At 34.4% G+C, this 26790-nt stretch overlaps 1 protein-coding gene across 4 annotated transcripts in view; it reads right to left on the reverse strand.

The window, feature by feature from the left end:
- Positions 1–1387: 1387 nt before the first annotated feature.
- The window catches only part of KRIT1 (KRIT1 ankyrin repeat containing), a 41924-nt gene continuing 16521 nt past the window's right edge, over positions 1388–26790 (reverse strand). For all 4 annotated transcript variants that reach the window (XM_047096069.1, XM_047096068.1, XM_047096067.1 and 1 more), the window contains exons 9-17: positions 21498–21654; positions 20480–20587; positions 17990–18146; positions 15837–15988; positions 10507–10673; positions 9690–9777; positions 8879–9085; positions 2549–2665; positions 1388–2061 (exon numbers count right to left, since the gene is read on the reverse strand). In XM_047096069.1, coding sequence (XP_046952025.1) covers positions 1993–2061; positions 2549–2665; positions 8879–9085; positions 9690–9777; positions 10507–10673; positions 15837–15988; positions 17990–18146; positions 20480–20587; positions 21498–21654 — 1222 coding nt within the window. In that variant the 3' untranslated portion in view covers positions 1388–1992. The remainder of the gene's footprint in view (positions 2062–2548; positions 2666–8878; positions 9086–9689; positions 9778–10506; positions 10674–15836; positions 15989–17989; positions 18147–20479; positions 20588–21497; positions 21655–26790) is intronic.

The raw sequence follows: 26790 nt of genomic DNA on the forward strand, positions 1-26790 counted from the left end.
ATGAAAAGCTTTCAGAGGGTAATGAAATGATCAGATCCATTAGAAAGGTGAACTTGGCACCAGTGTGGCAGATAAGTGGGCAGAGTGTACAGCCTCAGCCAGGGGAGGCAAGGGAGGAAGTAACACCAAACCTGAAGAACAGGTGGGAAGGACTTCAACTAAGGCGGATGCAGGGCAACTAGAGAGGAAGGAAACGGGAAAGGGCTCATAAGAAATTTGACAAGATTTGATAAGTGGAATGTCGAGGGTAATAAAGGGGAGAGAAGTTGAAGACCACTCCAAGATTTCCAGGATAAGCAACCGGCTGCAATTTGATGGTGCCACTAACCAAACAGAATACAAGTGGAAGGATAGAATTGAGCAAGTAAACAAATTTGGTTTCCAGCTGTGATGAAATAGACGTTCTTTTTGTAGGCCATTTAGGTGGAGCTAGAACAGCAAGAAATCGGAAATTAAGATCCAGAGTTCAGAAGAGAATCTGAGGCTGAAATATTAGGTTTGGGAGTCAACAGTTGAGGCCACTGGAAGGTATGAAACTGAACAGAGCACTGTCTATGTAGAATCAAAAGTATTTAGCATAGAATTAGAGATAAAGCAGGCTTTCTCATTCAATTTACTTAATCATATATAATTTTAATAAGGCTCAGACAGAGCACCATTAGAAATAAACAGAAATTAATGTGAAGGTTAAATTCTGATATATAAAACTTATCTGCAATCTTTAGGACAGCTTCAAATATGACTATTGTATCTCTGAACTTACCTACAACATATCAGTCTAGGGGCGCCTGGGTGGCCCATCAGTTGAGTGTCTGACTTCAGCTCAGGTCATGATCTCATGGTTCAGTTCATATGTTCAAGCCCTGCATTGGGCCCTGTGCAGACATCTCAGAGCCTGGAGCCTGCTTCGAATTCTGTCTCTCTCTCTCTCTGCCCCTCCCCTGCTTGCACTTTGTCTTTCTCTCAAAAATGAACATTAAAAAATTTAAAAAAAAATTTAAGAACATATCCATCTACTGGCTCGGAAAGACCAGTTTCTAAGGTTATTAAATAGCATCATAATTCAGTTACCTCCTCATCTATGATATCAGTACTCCCCTAAATGAAACAGATACTTGGTGATCTACTTTGACAAAGGCAATATAATTCATCAGGCTAAATCATAAAAATACAACATGTACATAATAAATGCAACTACTGATATCCAGAGACTGTCACTTACTCTGTGTGTCTCTGTATGAGTGTACTTATGTGCCAGACACTTTTGTGTAATTTACTTTAATAATCCAAATTCATTACTGCATCTGGAATCATTTCAACAGAAAAAAACCCCAAAACTTAAGATTCCTAGGCCCTGTTACTTCTAGAGAGTGAATGAACTTGTATATACTGAGTCCCAGCAATCTTTGTTTAAAGAAGCATCAGGTTAATTTTGATGCAGGGGATTCAAGAACCATACTTTGAGAAATACTAGCTTATACTAGTTACACATTTTAACTAAGAATTTTAAAAATATACTGAGAGATGTTCATAGATTACAGAAAAATGTTTGAAATAACAGTGTTATGTGGTTTAAGTAGAAAATATATTTTCTTTATTCAAATATGTTGAGTTTCAGTATATTCTGAAATGACACACAAAGTTATACCAAAGCTATATTTTAATTTCATTACATCCCACTCCAAATTCTTTACCATTTACCAAAAATAACTTTTTATAAAGCTTACTATTTTGTCCATTATTATACAGATGATCAATCTACATATTTTTATGTGTTTCTCTCAAAAATTAGAATAGCTTATGAGGATATTATACAAAACTAATTGGTATATTACACACCAAACGTAAGTACAGATTCTGTACAATGTAGTAGTATACATTCATATATTACAAGAGACTAAGTGCCTTGTTAAAAGTGATAGTTTAAGAAATCTTTCATGGAAAAAATCTGCATTACAAAATGTGGTAGTTTAAGTATCAGCTGCTTTCCTCTCATGAATTTCTTTCGGTGGGCATTAACTGTCCATTTAGCTTCATTAATAGTTTTACCACAAGGCCAGCCTATAAAGTAAAATATATGTCAACAGTAAATGTGAAACATGTAAGGATGTGTAAATGACATACATGGCAGCGAGCAGTTCCCTATCTATCTGAAAAGAAACTTTCTTATTAGAGGAAGTTTATCAAGAATAGAGGGGGTACTAAGGCTTTGAAGGGATGCAACTAGTGGCTCAGATAGAATACTTATCAAAAGGGAAGGATTACCTGACAGACACCTGGATAAAAGAGATAGGGAATACTAACTAGAATTAAAAGAAATGCCAGAAAACAGAGTTTCATTGTTATAAAACTAAATAAATTATTCAGATAAGTTTCTGGCTTATTTGCTTAGGAAAGGCCTGCCTTTTATCCTTGGTCTTAAATATCTTAATTTCACATAATATCAAAGGTTTTCCTTGAAGTAAAATGGATTGTCACTTAAAAAAAAGAATCTTTACTAATACAATAGTTCATTATTAGAAGTCCAGAGCAACTGATAAGTACTTACCTGTTTTGTGTGTACTATAAAGCTCATTTTATTTTCCATACTATGGATCTGAAAACATGCATCAGCATCTCCCAATTGCCACATAAAACAACCATACTTAAGACTGATAAGTAAGGCCTGCAATATAATTAGAAATTGTTATATTGAAATGTATGTTAAAAACAACACCTATCTTCTCTTACTATCTACAGTGATCTAGTCATGTCCAAACATAATGGTTTTGAATGTTACAATAAATTGTTTTCAAAGTTCCCTCAATAACCTTACAGAGCCTCAAGTACAGAACCACATAGATGGTAGACTCTTAGGAGACTGCCTTCAGCAATGGTATCTTTTGTATCACACTGACAAACATTTTAAAGATGCCCATTCTGTGGTATGTATACCCATACGTATAAACACACACACACACACACACACACACACACACACACACACACACAAGAATAATATTCAGCCATCAGAAAGAAGAAAATAATGCCATTTTTAACAACATGGATAGACCTTGAGGGCATTATGTTAAGTGAAACAAGTCAGAAAAAGACTAAACAGGATATTGCTTACATGTGGAGTCTAAAGAAGCTGAACTCGTAGAAACAGAGAGAAACAGAATGGTGGCTACCAGAGGCTGGGGGACAGGCAACATGAGATGTCGGCCATGAAGTACAAACTTTCAGGTATAAGATGAGTAATTTCTGGGGATCTAATGTACACCATGGTGACTATAGTTAATAATACTATATTATATAGTTCATGTTACTGAGAGAGTAGATCTTAAGTGTTCTCATCACAAAAAGAAAATGGTAATTATGTAACATGGTGGAGGTATTAGCTAATGCTATGGTACTAATCATTTTGCAATACATATCAAATCAACCCATTGTACACCTTAAACTTACACAATGTTATGTCAATTATGTCTCAGTAAAGTTGAGAAGATGCCTATTCTCTCAGTGACTTTCAAGAAAATTAAATGTACAAGTTTTTACTTTCCACACATTAAAAAAAAATCCCTTTCACTTTATTCAGTACCTTTTAAATATTCACATAGTACTTTCAGATCTGAAATTTATGTAATGAGGTAACAGGTTGACTTAAGCAATTCCATCTCACTGAAAATAAGTATAGTGATATATTTATGGTAAAAATAAGCATAATTTTGATAATTAATATAGCCTTCATAAATTCATCAAATTATTTAAAACCAGTATTAGAACAACCTATTTCTGGGGTGCCTGGGTGGCTCAGTCAGTTAAGTATCCAGCTCTTGGTTTTGGCTCCGGTCATGATCTCAGAGTTTGTGGCTTCAAGCCCCATGTGGGGCTCGCACTGACAGTGTGGAGCCTGCCTGAAATTCTGTCTCTCTCTGCCCCCCACTCAAAATAAATAAATAAATTTTCAAAAAAAAAAAAAAACTATTAAAAAAAAACCTATTCCTACACTTTCCTAACAAAAAACTTAAATTTAAATAAGCATTCAATATACTTTTTTGATTATTTTAAAATGAATCTCTCCTAGCAACTTGCATTTTCTTGCCCTAAAAATATATTATTTATATACACATATACAAAGAAAGTGTTTGTGCATCCTTTAAAATACACGTTTAAAAACATTTGCTTTCAGGGGCACTTGGGTGGCTCAGTTGGATAAGCGTCAGACTTGAGCTCAGGTTTGTGAGTTTGAACCCTGGCATCGGGTTTGATGCTGTCAGTGCAGAACCTGCTTTGATCTTCTGTCCCCATCTCTCTCTGCCCCTCCCTCCCTCTCTCTCTCTCTCTGCTCCTCCCCTGCTCACATTCTTTCTCTCAAAAATAAATAAAGCATAAAAAAATTGCTTTCTATGACTAGCAGTTCTTAAAATGTTGATAAAATGTTTATTTTTATTTATTCTGAGAGAGAGAGAAAGTGCATGCACAAGCAGGGGAGGGGCAGAGAGTGAGAGAGAGAAAGACTCCCAAGCTGGTTGGGGGTGCTCAGCACAGAGCCTGAGGTGGGGCTTGATCTTACAACCATAAGATCATGACCTGAACTGAAACCCAGAGTAAGATGCTCAAATGACTGAGCCACCCTGGCCCCCTTATTACAGGTAATTAATGTTATGTGAAAAGGATATGGTTTTAGGGCATTTTAAAAAATAATTTTCATACTTCTTGAAGTTTATTTATTAATTATGAGAGAGAGAGAGACAGAGAGCAAATGTGGGGTGGGGGGCAGAGAAAGGGAGAAGCATAATCCCAAGCAGGCTCTGTGCTGTCAGCGCCGAGCTTGACATGGGGCTTGGACTCACAAACCATGAGATCAGGACCTGAGCCAAAATCAAGAATCTGGTGCTGGGATGCCTAGGTGGCTTGGTCGGTTGAGCATCCAACTTCAGCTCAGGTCATGATCTCGCAGTTCACAAGTCTGAGCTCCTCACGGGGCTCTGTGCTAACAGCTCAGAGCTTGGAACCTGCTTCAGATCCTGTGTCTCCCTCTTTCTCTGCCCTCCCCCCTACCCCACCTTGCTCGTGCTGTCTCTCTAAAATAAACATTAACAAAAACTAAAAAAAAAAAAAAAAAGAGTCCAGTGCTTAACAGACTGAGCTACCCAGGCACACCAAGAACCTCACTTTAAAAATGCCCTAAACTGGGGCACTGGGTGGCTCAGATGGTTAAGTGTCCGACTCCTGGTTTTGACTAGGATCATGATCTCCCATGCGTGGGTTTGAGCTCCCGCCCCACATAGGGGTCTGTGCTGATAGTGCAGAGCCTGCTTGGGATTCTCTTTCTCCCCCTCTCTCTACCCCTCCCCTGCTTGTGTTCTCTCTTTCTCTCTCTCTCAAAATAAATAAATAAGCTTAAAAAAAAAGTGAGGTTCTTAAATGAAACAGTACAATTAATTTACATGAGTGTATATTATGTATAATGGGAAACTAAGAACATCTTCTTTAAAATTAGCCACCTGTATTTATATTGTAAAATATAACTTTATGGATATGATATGCTAAAATAGCTATTTACCAAGGAACACGTTGAAACATTTGAGTCAAGATATCGTAATACCTTACATTGTCTATTTTTTAGATCAGATGCTTGAAATTTGTTTAATCAAGAAGCAAAAAATAGTCCATTAATATGGTCTCAAAACAGTTTAATATATAGAAAAAAATACATCTGTAGTATAAGTCCTCAATTATATGGGGGGCTAAATTACAAAAATACTGGGGTTGTAAATTAAAAATAAAGGTTTTGTTGCTATGCACAAAGGAAGAGATTGAGAAACCCACAATAATGAAAGCAGCTCAATGGAACTGAAAAGTCAGAGTCCATATGGTAGCTTTGAGAGATACAGTGTATTCTAGAAGGAAAAAGTAGTTCTCTTTACGAGATAAAACCTACAAAGGGTCAAGTTGTTTAGTGAGGGAAATCAAAAGGCACAAGAGAAAATGTCAGGAATAGTTGAGAGCAGAAAAGGGAAAACCACAGAAGTGACAAGTAGCAAATAGCCAGCCAGTGGACAGGAGAAACAGTGATGTTGATAACTGATCAGGAAGAATGACACTATGTGGATATCTAAATAACCAGTTTTATTTCAGAAGGGCATTCATTATGGCCAACATAAACTGACATCAGCAAAGGGTATCTATTGCTTGGGTGTGGCAATAGTACTATTATGGTTAAAGATATATCAACAAGCACAGTTAGTTATGAAACAGAAATACATTCACTATAGTAAAACAATGATTCACAACACAGTGCGTTATATACTCAATAGTGTCTACATTTTATGTAAGTATGCTCTGATGAGCATATGAAATTGGCTGAGTTATACTCCCTAATGGGAAACTCTCTTATTTCAAAGAGAAACAAGATATAGAAGGTAGAAGTACTTGATATAAAAAACACAGCTGTATTCTATGGGTTTTCATGAGAATTAATCTCTGAAGCTACTGTATCCCAAGCAGAGTTTTAATGTAAATGAAGGTATTTTTGCAAATGAAGTTGTTTATTCTAAATTTGTCAAATTCAACCCTAGCATATCTTGATGACTCTAACACAACTGAGGACAAGCTGCCTGTTCCCACCTTTGATGATTAGAAAATATAATCATCTTAAAGCTTTCATAGGTGCAGTAAATTTATCAGTGGTTTACAGAACACAAGGTAATGATCAGGTGGACAGAAAACATCATTACTCTTTGGGTTAATCACCCAAGGACAGCATTTTAATTTATATTTCTAGAAATCGAACATCTTATCCTAAAAAAAGCAGACTATTCACTAATAACATTGTTATCATCCTCTGCCTGCAATTGCTATCTCACTTACTCAATTCCTGGACCATAGTATTATTCATGTGAAATGCTATAATGCTGAACCATCATTTAGGAACTAAATAAAACATTTTATTGTTGCCTAAACCTGGAATGCTGCCAAGGCAAATATAAACTATAGCTTAGAGAAAAGGCTCAGCATCACACCCAGAGCGTCACCATTCAGTTTGGTAAAGGATTTGTAAATGTTGTATAAAATGCTCTGAAATAGCAGAGGAGAAATTTATTGAAATGGTGAGGGGAGTTTCTCCTTTGATTTCCTTTAATAAACTTAGTACAAAAGAAATAGAAAACTGGTTACAAACTAATTAGAAGCAGCCTATTTTTTGTGAGTAAAGTAGCTTAAAAAGAAAATGATAATAAGCAAATTATCCAAAAGCAAGCTGACATCAGAGGCTTCAAAAAAAATCAAGTTCTAGATAAACTACTGAATTCAGTCCCTATTCAGCCCTATGTCTGTACATATTCTCTACCTCCATTCACGAGTATATCTAACAGCATGGTAAAAATAGCTGTTGCCCATAAGGATGATCCTGAGTTATCATGAAGTGACTAAACTACTTTCAGAAGTTATGTGATTACAAAGTAAGGGTTATAAAAATGATGAAAATAAAAATTAGGTTTATGATAAAATTTCCTAATCTAAAATGATTTTTCTAATTTTTTTAAAAATGTATGTTTATTTTTGAGAGAGAGAAAGAGAGAGACCAAGTGCAAGCAGGGGAGAAAGGGAGGCAGAGAGAGAGGGAGACACAGAATCCGAAGCAGGATCTGGGCTCCGAGCTCCCAGCTATCAGCTCAGAGCCCAATGTGGGGCTCAAATTCATGAACCGTGAGATCATGACTTGAGCTGAAGTCGGACGCTTACCCAACTGAACCACCCAGGTACCCCTAAAATACCTTTTCTAATGTATAAGCTTAGTTATTACTTTAACAGACCTGAAATGGTCTATTCTTAAACAAATCTGAATGAACAAAATAAATTTGATTTTTATTAGCTATTAAAGCTAGAAAGCTGTTCATCCAGATAAATGTGTGAAATATGCTAAAAATGATTGATAATTCCATATTTTATATATAATGACTTTGATTAGAAAAAGGAATATAATAGAGTAACAAGCCTCTGATGGGAAAGGTCTGAATCCCTTCCATACTTCACGTTGCCTATTCCCCAAAAGGCTCTTATAACTAATTCTGCTTTTCAAAGTGAATCTTGTGACAGGCATTACATTTTTCTTTTTTCTAATGTTTATTTATTTATTTTGAGAGACAAAGAGCATGTGCAAACACAGGGGAGGGGCAGAGAGAGAGGGAGACAGGAAATCCCAAGCAGGTTCCGTGCTGTCAGTGCAGAGTCCAACACCAGCCCAATTTCACAAAACATGAGATCATGACCTGAGCCAAAATCAAGAGTCATATGCTTAACCGACTGAGCACCCCAATATATTTTTCTTTTTTTAACCTGTATTTTTTCATTTAAACTTAATTGATTTTTAAAATAGGTAATATAATCACAGTTAAAAAATTTTTAAGTTGCAAAATGGTACTTAGTAAAGTTTCCCTCCTACTCTTGTTTCCAGTTACCTGGTTGCCTTCTCTAAAGGCTTCATGAAACTTTTTATTCATACACAAGCAATATGTATTCATGTAAATATGGTCTTGACTTCCCCTCATTTTTACACAAATAATAGCATATTACATATGGTCCACCACTGTACTTTTTCACTAAATATATCTTGGAAATCATTCTCTACATTCTTCATTCTTTTATATGGCTGCACAGTATTTCAATGTAGAAATGTACTATGATTAATACATTACATAATTATAGAATACAATTAATGTTAATAATTAACACTTTGTTGACAATCATTTACTTTTCATCCCTCTTCCTTTGCTATTATAAATAAAATTGCAATGAATACTTTTATATATATGTCATTTCTAGATTTTTCAGGTATGCTGGTACAATTTTTTTAAGACATTGGTCAAAAACAGCTGTAAAGCTGAAAATCTACCTTAGTTTCCATGTTGAGAAGATGAAGTCCTTTTATATTCACTCCTACATACACAGGGATGACTTTATGATTGCTGGGGCTTGCCTTTGTAAATATCTGTCCTGTGAAAAAAGCTGCTCCATATGTAGGAATTTCCCAACAATTCTGTAAGAACATGCGCTGAAGGTGATGCATTTCTTTACTGACACCCTCACTTGTACTAAGATTCTAAAAACAAATAAGGTAAAATAAAAGAGATGTGAAAACAGAACACACTTTTGATAATCCACGTAGGTCAACTAAGCAGTTTCTAAAATCGTGGCTGCCCCCAGAGAAGAATAAAATTGTGTGAACTATCCCAAGAGCAGTTCTTAATACTTCAAAAAAGAAAGAAATATCAAAGTATAAAAATAGTGCTTGTCTATTCTATTAGGTTTTAAGTGTCTCATGGACAAGGATAGTGTATAATTTCATGGTGTGTGAGGTATGTGTTTAATCTCTAGTTCTTACCACAGTATCCAGCATATAGAACATGGTGTGTGAGGTGTGTGTGTGTGTGTGTGTGTGTGTGTGTGTGTGTTTAATCTCTATTCCTTACCACAGTATCCAGCATATAGAAGGTATTCAGTAAAAGATTCCATTATAATAATAAAAGATTTTATTATTAAAAATAAAAATATGCTACTTTCAGTTTCATGTGAACTAGAAGATGAATTTTTAATTTCAGTACTATAAATTTAATGTAACTACATTTAAAACATATTACACGATTTAATTTACAAAATTTCAACTAGGGTATAAAATGTCTTTTTATTTCTGTTAAACAGCTTACCTTATATTCATGAAGTATTCGGTTTGTCCAGTGAGGTGCCTTACTTTTCAATTTGGTAATAGGTACAATGGATTTTAGGTTTTCTTCACTGTAAGCAAACAGGCCAACATGCTTTAAATAAATCATCTTTAGTAGCTAAAGTACATAAATCACTCAGAAACAAATTGCTTTAAATAACATGATTTTTTTTAAGTAACATGATTTTTGAGCTGAAAAATATATATTGTAAAATATTAGAGAACTCTGAAGATTTTAAGCAAAAGCCACAATTCTAACATTCTCATTTAAGAGAATGTTTCTTCTTTCAATAACCACAAAATACTTTTGAAAATTGAAAACTACAATAAACAAACTTCAGTGTTTAAAACCTCAGTGTTTTTTCTCAAAAACTGAAATCTGCCTTATGACATTTTCTACTACTTATCAAGTCAGGTTTTAATGAACTTATATTTAAACATATAATAAAGATAAAGAAAAAATATAAGGTATATCAAGGGGTGCCCGTCAGTAGAGCATGTGACTCTTGATGTCAGAGTTGTGGGTTTGAGCCCCATGTTGGGTGTAGAGATTACTTAAAAAAAATAAATCTTAAAAAAAAAAAAAGGTGTATCAAACCAGAGTCAAATGTAAGAAAAATAATTTTGGAGAGAATATAACTTTAAGAATGCTTTACCGTTTTTTCCCTTCATTTCATGCCTCCTCATATCCTCTAGTTCCAAACCAAAGTATAAATATTTCTTAACAACATTTTTAAACTTTCTTGGTTAAATAGAATCTTGAATATAGCACAAGACCACATACTGTATTAAATACTTACTTTAGGAAACCTTGCTTGTGTTTCTTACTCTCATAATTTCCATAAACTATTTGCAACAGTAGACTTGCCAACGTTATCAGTTTAGTGTCAGGAGCTGTATAAAAGCCCTTTAATAAATTATATCTGGCTTCATCAAAGAGGATAAGAATAGCTAGTGGGTCTTCAATCTTAAAAGAAAAAGCAGAATTTGGTTATTGGGCTACAATTTCCTGTTAGAAATATACAACTTGTCACTGTCTAATATGGAAAAGCAAACGCTACATATTTGTATATAAATGAGCTGTTATTTAGAACAGGGGTTGACAAATTTTTCCTGTTAAGGGCCAGAGAGTAATATTTGAAGCTTTATGAGTCACATAGTCTCTCTGAGCACAAAAGCATCCATAGACAATACAGTAACAAACAGGTCTGTGATGGTGTTCTAATAACACTTTACATATGGGTACCAAAATTTGGTACCCATAAAATTTTCACATGACATGATATATTATCCTTTTGAATTTTTTCAAACTTTAATAGCTTACCGAGTATATAAAAATAAACAGCAGGTCAGATACAGCAATAGGCTATAGTTTGTTAACCTCTGATTTACAGTCTAATAAAAGATTATCATTAGTTTATGGATATGGATAATTTCTACCACAATTTCACCTAAATCAATTATATTCCTCAAACATTATTCTACATGTTTCATATGATATAGTAGTGAACGTCAAGGAAAATACAAGAAAGTGTATTAATTCCTAGAAGTGTACATGTAGTTTTAAAAAATTTTATTTTAAAACATTTTTTATTTCATTTGACTAAAACTACTTGGTACTTCCAAATAACACTAAAGGGGAGCAGAAGATTTTTCCCTAAGTTTCAAAAACGTTATGAAGTTTCACTTTATCAAGTAGGATTAACAAAGATTGAAAAAAGCTAGCCTACAGAATATACCTATGCTTAGAAATAGTCACCAATTATAGTTTCTGAATGAATACTTAAAGGATTTCCAAATATAATTCAAAGTGATCTCAATTCCCTGTGGTAAAAGTTACTTTTGTCTTACTAACTAAAATAATATCCTATAATGCTCTATATAATATTAAAAACCTAAAAGAGAATTTCACGGGGAAAAAAGGTGGGAGGAGTGTTCTAGATTAAAAGTGACTAAAGAGATAACAACCAAATAGAAATTATGAACCTTGACTAGATCCTACATATGGGGGCTATAAAAAAAAGACTTTTAAACAATTGGGGAAAATCTGAATATGGATCACATATCAGACATTATTATGGAAATATTAATTTTTCTAGGCTGAAAATGGTTGAAAAAGGTTCATATGTCCTTTTTCTTAGGAGATATATGTAAAATATGTAGGGATTAAGTGCTATGATATCTGCAACACACTTTTAAATGGTTCATAAAGAAAAAATAGAGAAGATGAAGGAAATAAAGCAAAATATTAGCCATTAGTGAATTTAATGAATTTTATTACCTTCTCAACTTTCCTATGGGCTTTAATTTCTCAAAATTAACAGTGAATTTAAAGAGTTTGAGTAGTTAAGCGTTATAATTCCTAATATATTTAGTGAGCATTAGTCAACAATTATTCTTTACTAATGAAATCAGGCCATTTTCATCCTAAAGGAATAATGCAACCAATAAATGTAATTCTTCCATTTTTCAGACGGTACAAATTGGAATTTCTTAATTACATAATGAAAGAACACAACTATCTTATCAGATAATCATTATATTCTGATTTGTCTTAAGGTACTTACTAAACTTTGCTTCTTTTTCACCTGAGTTCACTTTATATTCTTTATAATAATGCAATTAATTTATCATCCAAGTTTTATCGTTATTGCTCTTTTTCTCCACCAATCAACTTTTAAAATATTACTTAGGTGGAGAAGGAAGATAGACTGAGTATACTTAAATTACTTGCAGACTTTATGGACCTAATATTTTTTTTAACTGTGCTAAAATACACATAACAAAAAATATTTTAACCATTTTAAGTGTATAATTCAGTGACATTAATTACATTCACAATGTTGTACAAATATCACTATTTACACAACTTTTTCATCATTCAGAAACTTAACCACTAAGCAGTAACTCCACACTCTCTAACACCTGTAGTGACCACTAATTTACTTCATGAATTTTCCTATTCTAGATACTTAGTGTAAGTAGAATCATACAATATTTGTGCTCTTCTTGCATCTGGTTTGGCTTATTTCACTTAGCATAATGTTCTCAAGGTTTATCCATGTCATGGCATGTATCAGAATTTCATTTCTTTTTGTGGCTGAATAATATTCCATTTTATGTGTATACCACGTTTTGTTTATCCATTCATCTCTTGATGGAAACTTTGTTTCCACCATTTCGGTTATTGTGACTAATGCTGCTTTGAACACTGGCATATAGATATGTTTAAGTTCCTATTTTTAATTCTTCAGGTATATATCAAAGAGTGGAACTACTGGATCATATGGTAATCGTGTTTAGTTTTTCTGAGAACCGCTATTGTTTTCCACAGCAGCTATACCATTTTACATTCCTACCTGCAATGTATAAGGATGACATTCTTTGTAACTTTACCAACATTCATTATTTTTTTTTTTAATTAAAATAGCCATCCTAGGAGGTGTGAAGTAGATTCTCATTGTGTTTTGATGTACATTTCCCTAATGACCATTGATGTTGAGCATCTTTTCACAAGTTTCTTGGTCATTTGTGTATCTTCACTGGAGAAATCAAGTCTTTTGCCCATTTTAACTGGGTTGTCTTTTTGTTGTTGGGTTGTAGCTCCCATTCTGTGTCTTTTCACTTTCTTGATAATATCCTTTGATGCACAAATGTTTTTAATTTTGAAGTCCAATTTATGTATACTTTCTTTTGTTGCTCACAGTTTTGGTGTCCTATTTAAAACTCCATTGCCAGGGGCACCTGAGTAGCTCAGTCAGTTGAGTGTCCAACCCTTGGTTTCGACTGAGGTCGTGATCTCACAATTTTTGAGTTCAAGCCCCATATCAGGCCCACACCGTGGAGCTTGCTTGGGATTCTCTCTCCCTCTCTCTGTCACCCTCCCCCTGCACATTCTCTCTCACTCTCAAAATAAATGAGTAAGCTTAAAAAAAAAATCCATTGCCAAATCTAAGGTCATGAAGATTTATCTGTTGGTTTGCTTCTAAGAGCTTTATGGTTTTTAGCTCTTATATTTAAGTTGTTGATCCAGTGAGTTAATTTTTATATATGGTGTGATTCAGGGTCCAATTTCATACTTTTGCACCATCTGTTGAAAAGACCACTCTTTTTTCATTGGCACCCTTGTCAAAAATCAGCTGACTATAGATTTTGGTTATAGATGTATTGGGTTTATTTCTGTACTCTCATTTCTAATCCATTGGTCTATATAATTGTCCTTAATTACTGTGGCTTTTGTAGTAAGTTTTGAAATTGGAAGTGTGAATCCCTCGACTCTACTCTTTTTTCCAGGTTGCTTTAGCTATTCAAGGCCCTGTGTAATTACATATGAATTTAAGGATTGCCTTTTCCACTTCTACAAAAAGGCTTTTGGAATTTTTTTTAGATAATGTGGTAAATCAGTACATGCTTGGCTAGTGTGGACATCTTAACAATATTAAATCTTCCTACCCTTAACACAGATGTCTTTCCAGTTACACAGATCTTTAGTTTTTTCAGTAATGTTTTATAGTTCTGAGTGTACAAGTCTTGCACCTCTTTTGTTAAATTTATTCCTAGCATTTTCTTTAAGATGCTATTTTGATTAATTTCTTAATTTCCTTTTTTGGTTGTTCATTGATGTATGTAGAAACCACTGATTCTTGTGTGTTAAGCTTGTAACTTGCACATTGTTGAATCTATTTATTACCCCTAATAGCTTTTTTGTGGATCCTCTATATAGGATCATGTCATTTGCGAATAGAGTTTTATTTTTTCCTTTCCAGTATGGATGCTTTTTATTTTTTTCCTCCTTCCTTCCTTCCTTCCTTCCTTCCTTCCTTCCTTCCTTCCTTCCTTCCTTCATCTAATTGCTCTGGTTAGTGTTAAATAGCATTGGTGAAAGCTGCATCCTTGTCTTTTTCATGATCTTAGCTTTCAGCCTTTCATCGAGTATGCTAGCTGTAGGTTTTTCATAAATGCCATTTATCATGTTGAGGAAGTTCCCATCTATTCCTATTATAAGAGTTTTATCATGAAATTGGATTTTGTCAACTATCTTTTCTGTGTCAATTGAGATGATAAATTGTTTTTTTTTCCCTTTGTTCTACTTATGAAAATCTAACACATTTTTTAATGAATAATTAAGATCTTTGTTTTTGGTAAGTTTCATACACTCTTTATGTAACTGCCAGTATATTTCAGGGAGAGGATCAAGTCTATCTTTGGTTTGATAATATAAAAGGGACAATATGAATAGTTAGATACAAAACATTTATCAAGTTTGTACATGGCCACTGAACTTTTCATATAACTTTGCTTAACCTTGTCTGTTTAATATTCCCTTGGATAACAATCAGGAAATGCACTGTATATTTTTTCTTCACCAAAGTTATGAGACCTTGAAACTTTTTTTCTTCAATTTCAAAGCTACTCTTGTAATTAGCCTTCACACTTAGTTTAACTTGTGATATCTACCTTAAATTTCTTTGTTGTCCATTCATCTTTCAGATAGCATTATCCCACATCCTCTAAAATTTACAGAAATTCAAATCCAAGTGTACTTGTATGGAACAGATCTTTTTATCAAATGTAAATTCTATTCTCATTTTTTACTATCTATATAATTTCTGCTTGATTTGAAAATAGCCACTTACTGACTTTTGAGAATAACTTTTTTATATCCCCTTTGCAAATATAATCTTCTCCATTCAGAATATATTTTCTGTTCTCCTCCCACATCAACATATCTCTTTGCTCGTCTGAAATTTACCACTGATTAGCCCTTTATTAAATTTATCTTTGATACTGTACTTCCTAACTATACTAAAAACATTTTTTTTGTATAATCCATCTTCCATCTGGTTGCTAATTCTCTTTACAATAGTTCAATAATTCTCTTTACAATAGATTCTCTATTTCTTTTGTTTCTACAACAATGAAGGTAGAAATAGGAAAACCAACCAGGGGCTTTGTAAGTAGACTAACTCAAACTCTACCACTTACCCCAGGGATGTGAGGATTGAACAGAAAAACAGAAAATCTCCTCGTCCTCATACAGGAAAAGCACAATTTTTATTTCTAGTGCCTACCACAGGAACTCAATAGATTCTGTGTATTTAAATGACTAAAATAAGATTTCCACACAAACCTTTTTTTCAACTTCCAAAGGAAGTCTCACATCTCTTCTTAGGAAAAGCTGTGGTGTTTCTCTTTGGGGATCCAAATTAGTTAATTCAGCAAGTATTTCTGGCCAGTCACGAACATGTTGCAATGGTTTATGATAAGGCTTGAGTTGAAGGCCTGAAAAACATCTTTCCTTTTATAAATGATAATGTAAAAATAAATTATATCAACACATGGAAAATTTGTATTAAATTATCTGTACTTAAGTGCTGAATACACACAAAGTAAAGGTCTAAATTCTAATCAACGCTGACTTTAACCAATAATGTTACTACCCAATTTTAGGTGAAGAGCTTTTGTTTTTAAGAATATAAGAATTATCGGGGCGCCTGGGTGGCGCAGTCGGTTAAGCGTCCGACTTCAGCCAGGTCACGATCTCGCGGTCCGTGAGTTTGAGCCCCGCGTCAGGCTCTGGGCTGATGGCTCAGAGCCTGGAGCCTGTTTCCGATTCTGTGTCTCCCTCTCTCTCTGCCCCTCCCCCGTTCATGCTCTGTCTCTCTCTGTCCCAAAAATAAATAAACGTTTAAAAAAAAAAATATATAAGAATTATGGAGGTGCCCGGGTGGCTCAGTTGATTGGGCACCCAACTCTTGATTTCAGCTCAGGTCATGGTCTCATGGATCCTGGGATAGGCCCCACGCAAGGCTCTGTGCTAACAGGGCAGAGCACACTTGGGATGGGATTCTCTGGTTCTCTCCTCTCTCCCTACCTCCTCCCCAGCCCCCTGACTCCTGCACACACATGCACTCACTCACTCTCAAAATAAATAAATAAACATTAAAAAAAAAAGAATTTAAGAATTATGAGGGGTGCCTAGGTGGCCCAGTTTCTAGAGAATATGACTCTTGATCTTAGGGTTTTAAGTTTGAGCCCCATGTCGGGTATAGAAATTACTTAGAAATAAAATTTTTTTTCTTTTTTAATTAGAGAGAGCATGCGTGGGGCAAAGGGGAGAGAGGCAGAGGGAGAAGAGGAAGAATTTTAAGCAGGCCCCATGCTCAGCATGGAGCCCAACATGGGGCTTGATCCCACAATCCTGGGATCATGACATGAACTGACATCAAGAGTCAGACACTAAACCGACATAGCCACTCAGGCCATTCGACTTAGCCACCCAGGTGCCCCTTAAAAATAAAATCTTAAAAGGGTGCCTGAGTAATTCAGTCAGTTAAGCCTCCAACTCTTGCTTTCAGCTCAAGTCTTGATCTCAGGGTCATGAGTGCAAGCCTGGCATTGGGCTCTGTGCTGAGCAAGGAGCCTACTTATAAAGAAAGAAAGAAACAAACAAAATCTGTAAAAAATTAAAGAATATAAGAATTACGATAATTCCTAAAACAAAATGTATCAAATGTATATAAGATCTTTAATTCCATGATAGCCTATTTATGATACAATCAGTAGAATCTAGAGTTAAAAAAAAAAAGACAAATCATTAAATAACCAATCATAATAACCTCAATTAATTCCTTTATGTATTTGCAATATTTGCTTGAAAGACAATTCTATAGTGACATCAGGATAATTTTAAATGAAAGTATTTGATAGAGGGGCGCCTGGTGGCTCAGTCGTGGTTAAGCATTTGACTTCAGCTCAGGTCATGATCTCACGGTCTGAGTTTGAGTCCCACGTTGGGCACTGGGATGACAGCTCAGAGCCTGGAGCCTGCTTCAGATTCTATATCTCCCTCTCTCTCTGCTCCTTTCCCACTCATGCTCTGTCTCTCCCTGTGTCTCAAAAATGAATAAATGTTAAAAAAAAATTAAAAAAAAGATTTGATAGAAAACTAATACAAAAAAAATTTGCATTATTTCAGGTGAAATGAGCACTGACAATAAAGGCAAGTTGGATGAGCAATACATTTAATGGCATTCAAGTTAAATTCCATGGTTAAAGAAGAAGTTTTAAAATGATTAAAAATTGCTTTGAATGAAGCAAGGGATGCAGGGCCCAGAGGCTTACCTATTTCAGCAGTTGGAATGCTAGTAATTTATATAAAAGAGAAGATCACTGTATCATTTGAAAATGTGAAAGTCATTAAAAAACTGACGCTATACTTAAGTTTGCCAACCTACTCTCAAAAATAGTGAGGTTTACACAACAGAATAACAACTTTCTTACTGAGGTTTTCTGAACAGATCCAAATAGTGAAATATTGCTGTGTTTCTTGAGAGAGACGCATTCCTTCCATTATCTGCTGCACTGTGGTATTATTTCCATGCTTCAGTTCAACAGAACGGTATGATCCATCCATTCTGTATATCCGAACTTTTTCATACTAGGACAAAAGACAATAACAAATTATGCAATCTAGTTAAAAATTATATATCCCAACCTAACAAAATGCTTCAGTTTCAACTTCATGTGCTTTATTATAGATTTCTAAAATGGAAAATAACAGGAAACTACTTCGAGTATCTGTTGGCATTATTTAAAAAAGTTTTATTTCCATTATGTATATTTTCCATTTTTTTTTTCCTCTGGATGATTCATGATCATGTAAGCTTGAGAGACTAAGGTGAATGATTCCTAAAAAATATTCAACTTTGGATTCTTCTAGGAAATGTTTTAAAGCTCTTCATGTATAAAGTAGGTATCCTATGGGGGATATACAGACTTGGTTACTAAATCTGGTGTTAGTCAACTATCTTGTGAGTCTAGTGGGCTAAAGATTATATGGTAGAAATGTGTACTAGCAGTAATTTGTCCTAAGAGGAATCTGTGATGGAAGACCGTACACATGAAAGTTATGGAACAACGGACCTTGAGCCATTTTCTTTCCTCCTCTTCAGAAAAATCTCAGAGAGTAATAATATTTTCAATACATTAAAAAAAAAAAATTCCTGTCACCTATTTTGCCCTTCTCTCACCCACCTCCCCTCTAGCAACCACCACTCTGTTCTCTATATTTAAGAGTCTGTTTTTTTGTTTTTGTTTTGTTGATTCCACATATATGTGAAGTCATACAGCATTTGTCTTTCTGTCTGACTTATTGCACTTAGCGTAATACCCTCTAGGTCCATCCATGTTGGTGCAAATGGTGAGATTTCATTCTTTTTTATGGTTAATATTCTACTGTATATATGTACTACATCTTGTTTATCCATTCATCTATTGATGTACACTTAGTTTGCTTCCATAACTTGGCTACTATAAATAATGTTCTGATAAACATAGGAGTACCTGCATCTTTTTATATTTGATTTTAGCCAAAAGGTCGAGAAGCGATTTCATGTATCTTTTTAATTTAGTGTTTTCATTTTCTTTGTGTAAATACTCAGTAGTGGAATTACCAGATCATATGGTATCTCTATTTTTAATTTCTTAAGGAACCTCCATACTGTTTTCCACAGTGACTGCACCAATTTACATTCTAAGACTGCACAAGGGTTCCACCATTTTCTCCAAATCCTCACCAACACTTCTTATTTCTTATCTTTTTGAAACTAGCCATTCTGATTGGTGTGAGGTAATAGCTAATGGTGGTTTCTCAATATATCCTCAATACGTTTTTATTGTCACTGGAAGTAACTCAATATGTTCTCAACACATTTTACTATATTGGAAGCCCCCAAATAACTTCCAGGCCAGTTCATTTTAGATAAAAGTACCTAATTCCTCTTATCGTGTTCATTTAGAATATAAAAATTATGCCAGGAATAATAATGTTTTCTATATAATTAGAAAATAAATTGAGGGCACCTGGGTGGCTCAGTCAGTTAAGAGTCTGACTTCGGCTCAGGTCATGATCTTGTGGTTCATGAGTTCGAGCCCCACATCAGGCTCTGTGCTGACAGCTCAGAGCCTGGAGCCTGCTTCAGATTCTGTGTCTGCCTCTCTCTCTACCCCTCACCTGCACACACACACTCTCTCTCTCTCAAAAATATATAAACATTAAAAAAATTTCAAAAAAATTGTAATGAAGTATAATAGAAGGGTGCCTGTACTGTTACCTACTTCCTTGACTTTGTCTTGTGCTCATGGAACAGTATTTTGACAAAATCTGTTGTGTGGTGAGTTTGTGTGTTTATATTCTTAAAGGCAGAGATCATATGTTTACTCTTTATCATTTGTCACTTTCAGCATTTCAAGGTGTTAAATTCACAGAAATACTCCACAAATACTTATTGCCTAACTGATGGAAAGGTCTGGAAAGGCTCAGAGATTATATTTGTTGAGATCAAACTTTTACACTTTATCTGTTGATATAAATCCTTTTATCTGGTTTGCAAGTTTTCACAGTTTTTAAATTAATCATAATTTTATCATAACTGTAACTATTAGGCAAACTGAGTTTTTCTAATTCTTAATTCTTCTCTATCTTAATGTTATTGCTAATTATTTCAGACATTATCAAGTATTGAGATTATACTGGAAATTAGGTTAATTTTAAGTGCTTGAAAGATTTATCATGCAATTTTATTTTGTTATTCAAGAATAAATGTCTTAATGTTAGGGATGATAACAAATTTAATACTTAAGAGATCTAACTATGAGGTTTTCTAAAAGCAATAAAGAAACCATCCATCCATTCCACTCTTGCCACAGATCCTCAAATTACTTATTAATTTTAACAGTTGGTGTGGCTCTATTTCTGAAAGTAATTCTTACTGGTTTGTTAATGGCTTCCTTCAGCAGTTTTGCAGCTTCTTCCCAGTTATTTTGTTTGTTTTCTTCACAAATATTTAAGGGGGATCTTCCTTGTTGGTCCGTTATGTGCTAGAAACATTGGAAAAAATAAAAATATAAAGAAAAAAGTATTACAGATAAATGGTATTGTAAGTGAAAATGTCACAGTTTCACAAAAAACAGACTTTTGTCAAGTATTAAATATTAACCACACTTAGCACATACAATACTTAAAATAAACATGAGTTGATAAAGATGAAAGACTCAAAGCACTAATCAATGTGATTATTGTTTTTTTTAAAGTTCTGATTATAAGATCCAACAAAGGTTTTGTTTAAAGCGATTATTTTCCCCTTTAAAATACTTATTAACACAAATTCTGAAAAATGGGTGGAAATTCTTTTTCTTTCTTATTTTTTTGAGGAAATACTACGTAACACAAAAAGAGGTTAAATTTTATGTATATGCAGGAGATTGATGGTGGTGACGATTGCACCACAATATGAATGTAATTAAAAAAAAGAGGTTAGAGTGGAAGAGAGCCAAAGCATAAGAGACTCTTAAAAACTGAGAACAAACTGAGGGTTGATGGGGGTGGGAGGGAAGGGAGGGTGGGTGATGGGTATTGAGGAGGGCACCTTTTGGGATGAGCACTGGGTATTGTATGGAAACCAATTTGACAATAAACTTCATATATTGAAAAAAGAAAAAAATAAAGAAAAAAATAATAAAATAAATAAATTTAAAAAAAAGAATGTAATTAATGCCACTGAACTATACATCTAAAAATGGCTATAATGGTAAATTTTATGTGGGGCATATTTTATCACAATAAAAACATGTATAAAATCAAAGTTTATACATACATATTATGTATACTACATACTAAGTAAAATTTTTTTTTTTCAGTTGGTTTCTCAAGTATACAATTGAACATTTTAGTGTCATTACTGGTTATTCATTGCTTAGACATTTAAAAAAACCCTGGAAAATAACTTACTCTGTCAATTTCTGGATGGTTTAGGAGAATCTGTACTATTTCAGCATGTCCTCCTCCAGCAGCAAAATGAAGAGGAGAACTAAGCTGTCCATTTAAAAGGTTTGGATTGCACTTTCCTTTCTCTAACAATATGCGAGTGGCCTCAACTTTTCCATACCTGTAAAAAAAAAAAAAATGAAACTTACCCCCCAAAATAATCTGAAACATTAAAAAAAATTATTATTATCTTTAATATTTATTTACTTATTTTGAGAGAGAGAGAGAGAATGTGCGTGTGAGCAGGAGAAGGGCAGAGACAGGAGAGAGAGAATCCCAAGCAGGCTCCACACTGTCAGCACAGAGCTCAACACAGGGCTTGATCTGATCAACTGAAAGATCATGACCTAGAGCTGAAAACAAGGGTTGGATGCTTAAACTACTGAGCCATCCAGATGCCCCCAAGATGTTTTAAAAAGTTAAATCTCAGACACTATCTCAAAGAAATTTAAGATCTTTTTTTAGTAAGATACTGACATAAATGTTTTTCAGTGTCTAAGCATTTCTTATGAATTCTTCTGGTTCAATTCAACTGTTTCTGTTTCTGATCAACTAGGAGGGACTATAATCTCAAATACAAGATGAGAAAGAACTACCACATGCAAGGTACAAAAATTATAAATTAAGGAAATAAAATTTTTAGTCAAAAATAGGTTCAGAATCAGAATGTAACTCATAAATAAACTTCATAATGCTTTTCACTTAGGTCTGATTGTGATTTGTAAAATAAGCCCAAAGATATAATTTGATATGTAGCTGTTGTATTAGGCAATGTGGGAGACATAAAGATGGAGAAGATACATGGTCTCTGCTTGGATAAAGGCTTACAGTGTAATCACAGAGGTAAAACAAAAACATTGGATAAGTTACATTATGCTGTAAAACTTAACAAACAGCTTAGAATAACAACAAAATAAGCATTGTTTATTTCTCAAGTCAAAATGATATATAACTAACACTTTAAAAAAATGTCAGAAAAGGCAAGATTTCAGTCTAAGACTTCCTGAAATGTTTTGATAGAAGAATTAGAACTGGACTTTAAATAGGAAGGAACTGAAGAGATGCTGAAGAGAGGTAAAAATATTTTAGGTAGGGGGGAAAAGAGTAAGTAAACAAAGACCCAGAGGAGTACAAAGCATGGTGGGTGTCTGGATTGCTTAGTTGGTTAAGCACCCAGCTATTGATCTCAGCTCAGGTCTTGATCTCATGACTGTGAGTTCAAGCCCTGCAATGGGCTCTGCACTGGAGGTGAAGCCTACTTTAAAAACAAAAACAAAAACAAAAACAAAAACAAAAACAAAAACAAAAGAGTACAAAGGCTTGTGTCAGACACAGTTCAGTCCACAATTTGGTCAGAGCCAAAGACTTCTATAAGGCTACAATCTGAAGCAATATTGGAAAAGTATATTCATTGTTTGTAAATAAACGGGTGGGAGGGGGAAAGGGAAAGGAAATTTGGTACATTTGAGGGAAAATTACACATCTTTAAAAGTGATTTGATTTGCCGTCCACTTTCCTTTCTTCTCCTTTCACATATCCTTCTTATACCCTAAACCTGCCACTTGTATGCTACTCTTTTTTATTCATTTCACTTTTTGCTTATGTTCTTTGCTATTCTTGAGATGTCCTTTCCCTCCTCCTCATTTTGTTTAGGTTAAATTCTGTTATTTCTCAGAAACAGTTTAAAATCTTCCCCTTCTATAATCTCACTACCTGCAGCATTTCATTTTTCATTCTTTTGTGGGACTTATTTTATGTACTTTCCCCCTTATTATTCTGGAACAATGGGTAGAAAACCTTTTTCCTTCTTAAATATATTTTTTGAGGAAATACAATATAACACACAAAGAGGTAGCCTAGAAATTCCTGGAGGGTAGGTACACTGGCTCTGCATTCTATAAACTGCCTTACGCACAAAAAATGAGTGAACTGTTCAGCAGGCATTTGAAAATGCATGCTTAGTACTCAGGAGGAAGGCAAAGGCTTGGCATATCTATCTGAGAATAGGCAAATTCATCTAACTGAAAAGAATTACCATTAAGGCTGGGAGAATGGATGAAATCCTTCTGAGAGAGAATTTAGAGAAAAATTATCTTAGACCAATGAAATGCATCTTGAAAAACAATCTTTCAGGACAGGAAAAGACACGTCTAAGACAGCAATTCAAGAAGTAATACAAATAATTAATATAAACATACATTCTGTATGATGCTTTAAAGTTTTCAAGGTACTTTCATATATAATTACTTAATATAATCTTCAAAACAACTTATGAGGCAGGCGGAAGTATTTTTATTGCTCAGTTAAGAAAAATGAAACTTGAACCAGGTAAGTAGCTTTCTGAAGGTCCCATGGTTACTAGCCAGTGTTAGAATCCAGTTTTCTGAATCTTAGTATAGCAGTTTCCATACGATAACACACGCTTAGGTCACAGAATGGAAGCCAGTATTTCAAGAATACTAATAATGTAACAATAATAATTTGCATTTGTATTGACCTTCATTATAGCTCCATTATGCCCCTTCAACTCCAATTTGTTCTTAGAATGAAGGGATGGTCAACAGTATTTAATGCTGGAGAGCAGGGAAAGAGATTAAAATCTCAGAAAAGTTTAAGAAGGTTCATGAACAGTAAAAAAAGAGACAACAGTGAGTGTGACCCACTCACCTTTGAGATGTAGCAGTGAAAGGAAGGACAGAAACGGGATAGTGGCCAGAAAAGGCAGCAGGGCCAAATTAATGTTCTTTTCAAGAGGGAGAGACCACACATGTTTGAAGGCAATAAAAAAGAAAATGCAGAAAAGGAGAGAGTGAATTTAATGGCAAACAAGGACTTTTACTTGCATACTGAATGACACAGGAGAGAGATGAGAACAAAAACTATACAGAAGGACATTTCTGATGGCTTCAATTTTCTTTGAAAATAGGGGGGTAAAACTACCTGATAAGAGGAGAGAAAGGAAGTAGTGGGAGTTTAAGTGCTTATGACTACAAAGGTTTAGAACAGCTCATAAGGGAGGACTAAATGGCTGACAGGATAAATGAGACCAAAAGGATAGACAGCTAAGCTACTGTGAAGATGGGGTAATTTGAAGGGAATAAAATACTCATAGTTCAAAAATACTCTCTAGCAATAACATGAAACCTAAAAATAGGATCAGAGAAAAAAGACATTGATTTGAGAAAGGTCATAGATTATGTGATGTCGGTGAAACATTTACTGAGTGGTTGATAAGTTACCCATATGGGAAGAAAGGCAACTTAAACAGTTTTGGAAAATAGTACAGAATAGTTTTCAGGTAGATGGTCACCAATATGAGAATTTTAAAAGCTTGGAGTAATCTTAGGGGTGGTCCTTAAAGAGTGATCTGGGAACTCCTGAGAATCCCTGAAATCTTTTCAAGGTATCCTCTAGGTCAAACATATGTTAATAATAATACTAAAATGCTACTGATCCTTTAAACTTTCACTTTCTCTTAAGTGTACAGTGGGATTTTCAGGAAGCCATGTGACATATAATACTGCAACAAATGTAGAACAATTCTACTCTTCTCATTAATTTTTTTTAATTTTGAAAAATATGGCATATTTCATAAACATTTTTAAATGAATTAATAAATACTTAAAATATTTTTCAGTTTAACTTGTAATATGATAAGCAACACTAGATATAATTTACATAAACAAAAGCTCTTTGGGATTCTGTAACTTTTTTTTTAATAATTTTTAAAAAGTTTCTGTTTATTTATTTTGAAACAGAGACAGTGCAAGTGTGGAGGGGCAGAGAGAGGAAGAGAAAATCCCAACCAGGCTCTGCACTGCCAGCACAGAGCCCAAGTGGGGGTCCAACCCACAAACCACGAGATCATGACCTGAGCTAAAACCAATGAGCCAGCCAGGCATCCCGGGATCCGGTAACTTCTGAGAGTGAAAAGGGAGCCCTGCCACCAAAATGTTTGAGAACCATCAATCTAATAAAAACCCTCACTTTAAGATGAGAAAACAGACCAAGAGGGGTAAAACATCTTGTCTAAGCTTATAAAGTTAGGCCTCAAATGCAACTTTTAATGAGATAACCTAGTATTCCCCTCCTCGATCCTTATACTAATTAGGGAATAAAAGTACATTTCCAAGATAAAGTAATTTAAGTTCTTACTAAATGGTCGAATCTACCTTCATTCAAATTCACATTAATTAAATGATTCATCTGATGAAAGTATTGCAAGGTGGCCCATACTACTCCTGATATATTAAATATGGTTATTATTTCTAACTGACAGAAAATGTTATCTAAGGATAAAACTCTTTTCCTTGGTATACTGTAGTAGTAAGATTTTCCAATTAAAAATACTATGGATTAGGGGCGCCTGACTGGCTCAGTTGGTTAAGACTCTTGATTTTGGCTCAGGTCATGATCCCAGAGTCATGGGATTGAGCCCCATGTCAGGCTCCACACTGAGCATGGAGCCTGCTTGAGATTCCCTCCCTCCCTCCCTCCCTTCCTCCTTCCCTCCCTCCCTGTCTCTCTCTCTCAACCTCTGCCCCTTTCCCCAGCTAGCACGCACACACTCTCTCTCTCTCTAAAAAAAATAAATAAACAAAATAAATAAACTACAGATTTATAAATTTCAGATTTAGATATTAAAATCTTTAAATTTTTACAATATTTTAATAACAGCCAACATTTATTGAATACTTATTATGTGCAAGGTACCCTCAAAGCATTTATTTGCATTTTCTCCTTTAATCTTAAGAAATATATTAAGTTCATCTTGTAGATAAAGACACAGGTCCTTAGAGACATTAAGTAACTTCCCAAAGGTCATACTTTTAGGAAATAAGAATTATTACAACTAAAACCTAAGTACATTCCAAAGAACATTAAATACTATACCATACTTCTGTTTTTATGTAATACTTAAAAATATTACCATTCTTTTATTAGAAAATAACCCATGCCACAAAAAAGGACAATATTAACCAAATATAAATTTGGGATTTCTCAACTAAAATTCTCTGCCTCCATCCTTCCCAATTCCACAGTGTACTTTCTTGTGATTTGAAGTATATTCTCTACCTCTTTTCGTTTAGTTCCATATAAGGCACGTGATTTCTTTTTGTACTGCTGCTGCTACCAATATTTATTAGTAATCTGAAGAAACAAACAGAAGTTCAGTTAAAAAATATTTAGGGTAGGGATGCCTGGGTGGCTCAGTCGGTTGAGCGTCTGACTTCTGATTTCTACTCAGGTCATGATC

Source organism: Lynx rufus, unplaced genomic scaffold (genome assembly GCF_022079265.1).
Source record: "Lynx rufus isolate CCGP_SWC_20201006 ecotype Redwood Valley unplaced genomic scaffold, mLynRuf1.p SCAF_4, whole genome shotgun sequence".
NCBI lineage: Eukaryota > Metazoa > Chordata > Mammalia > Carnivora > Felidae > Lynx > Lynx rufus.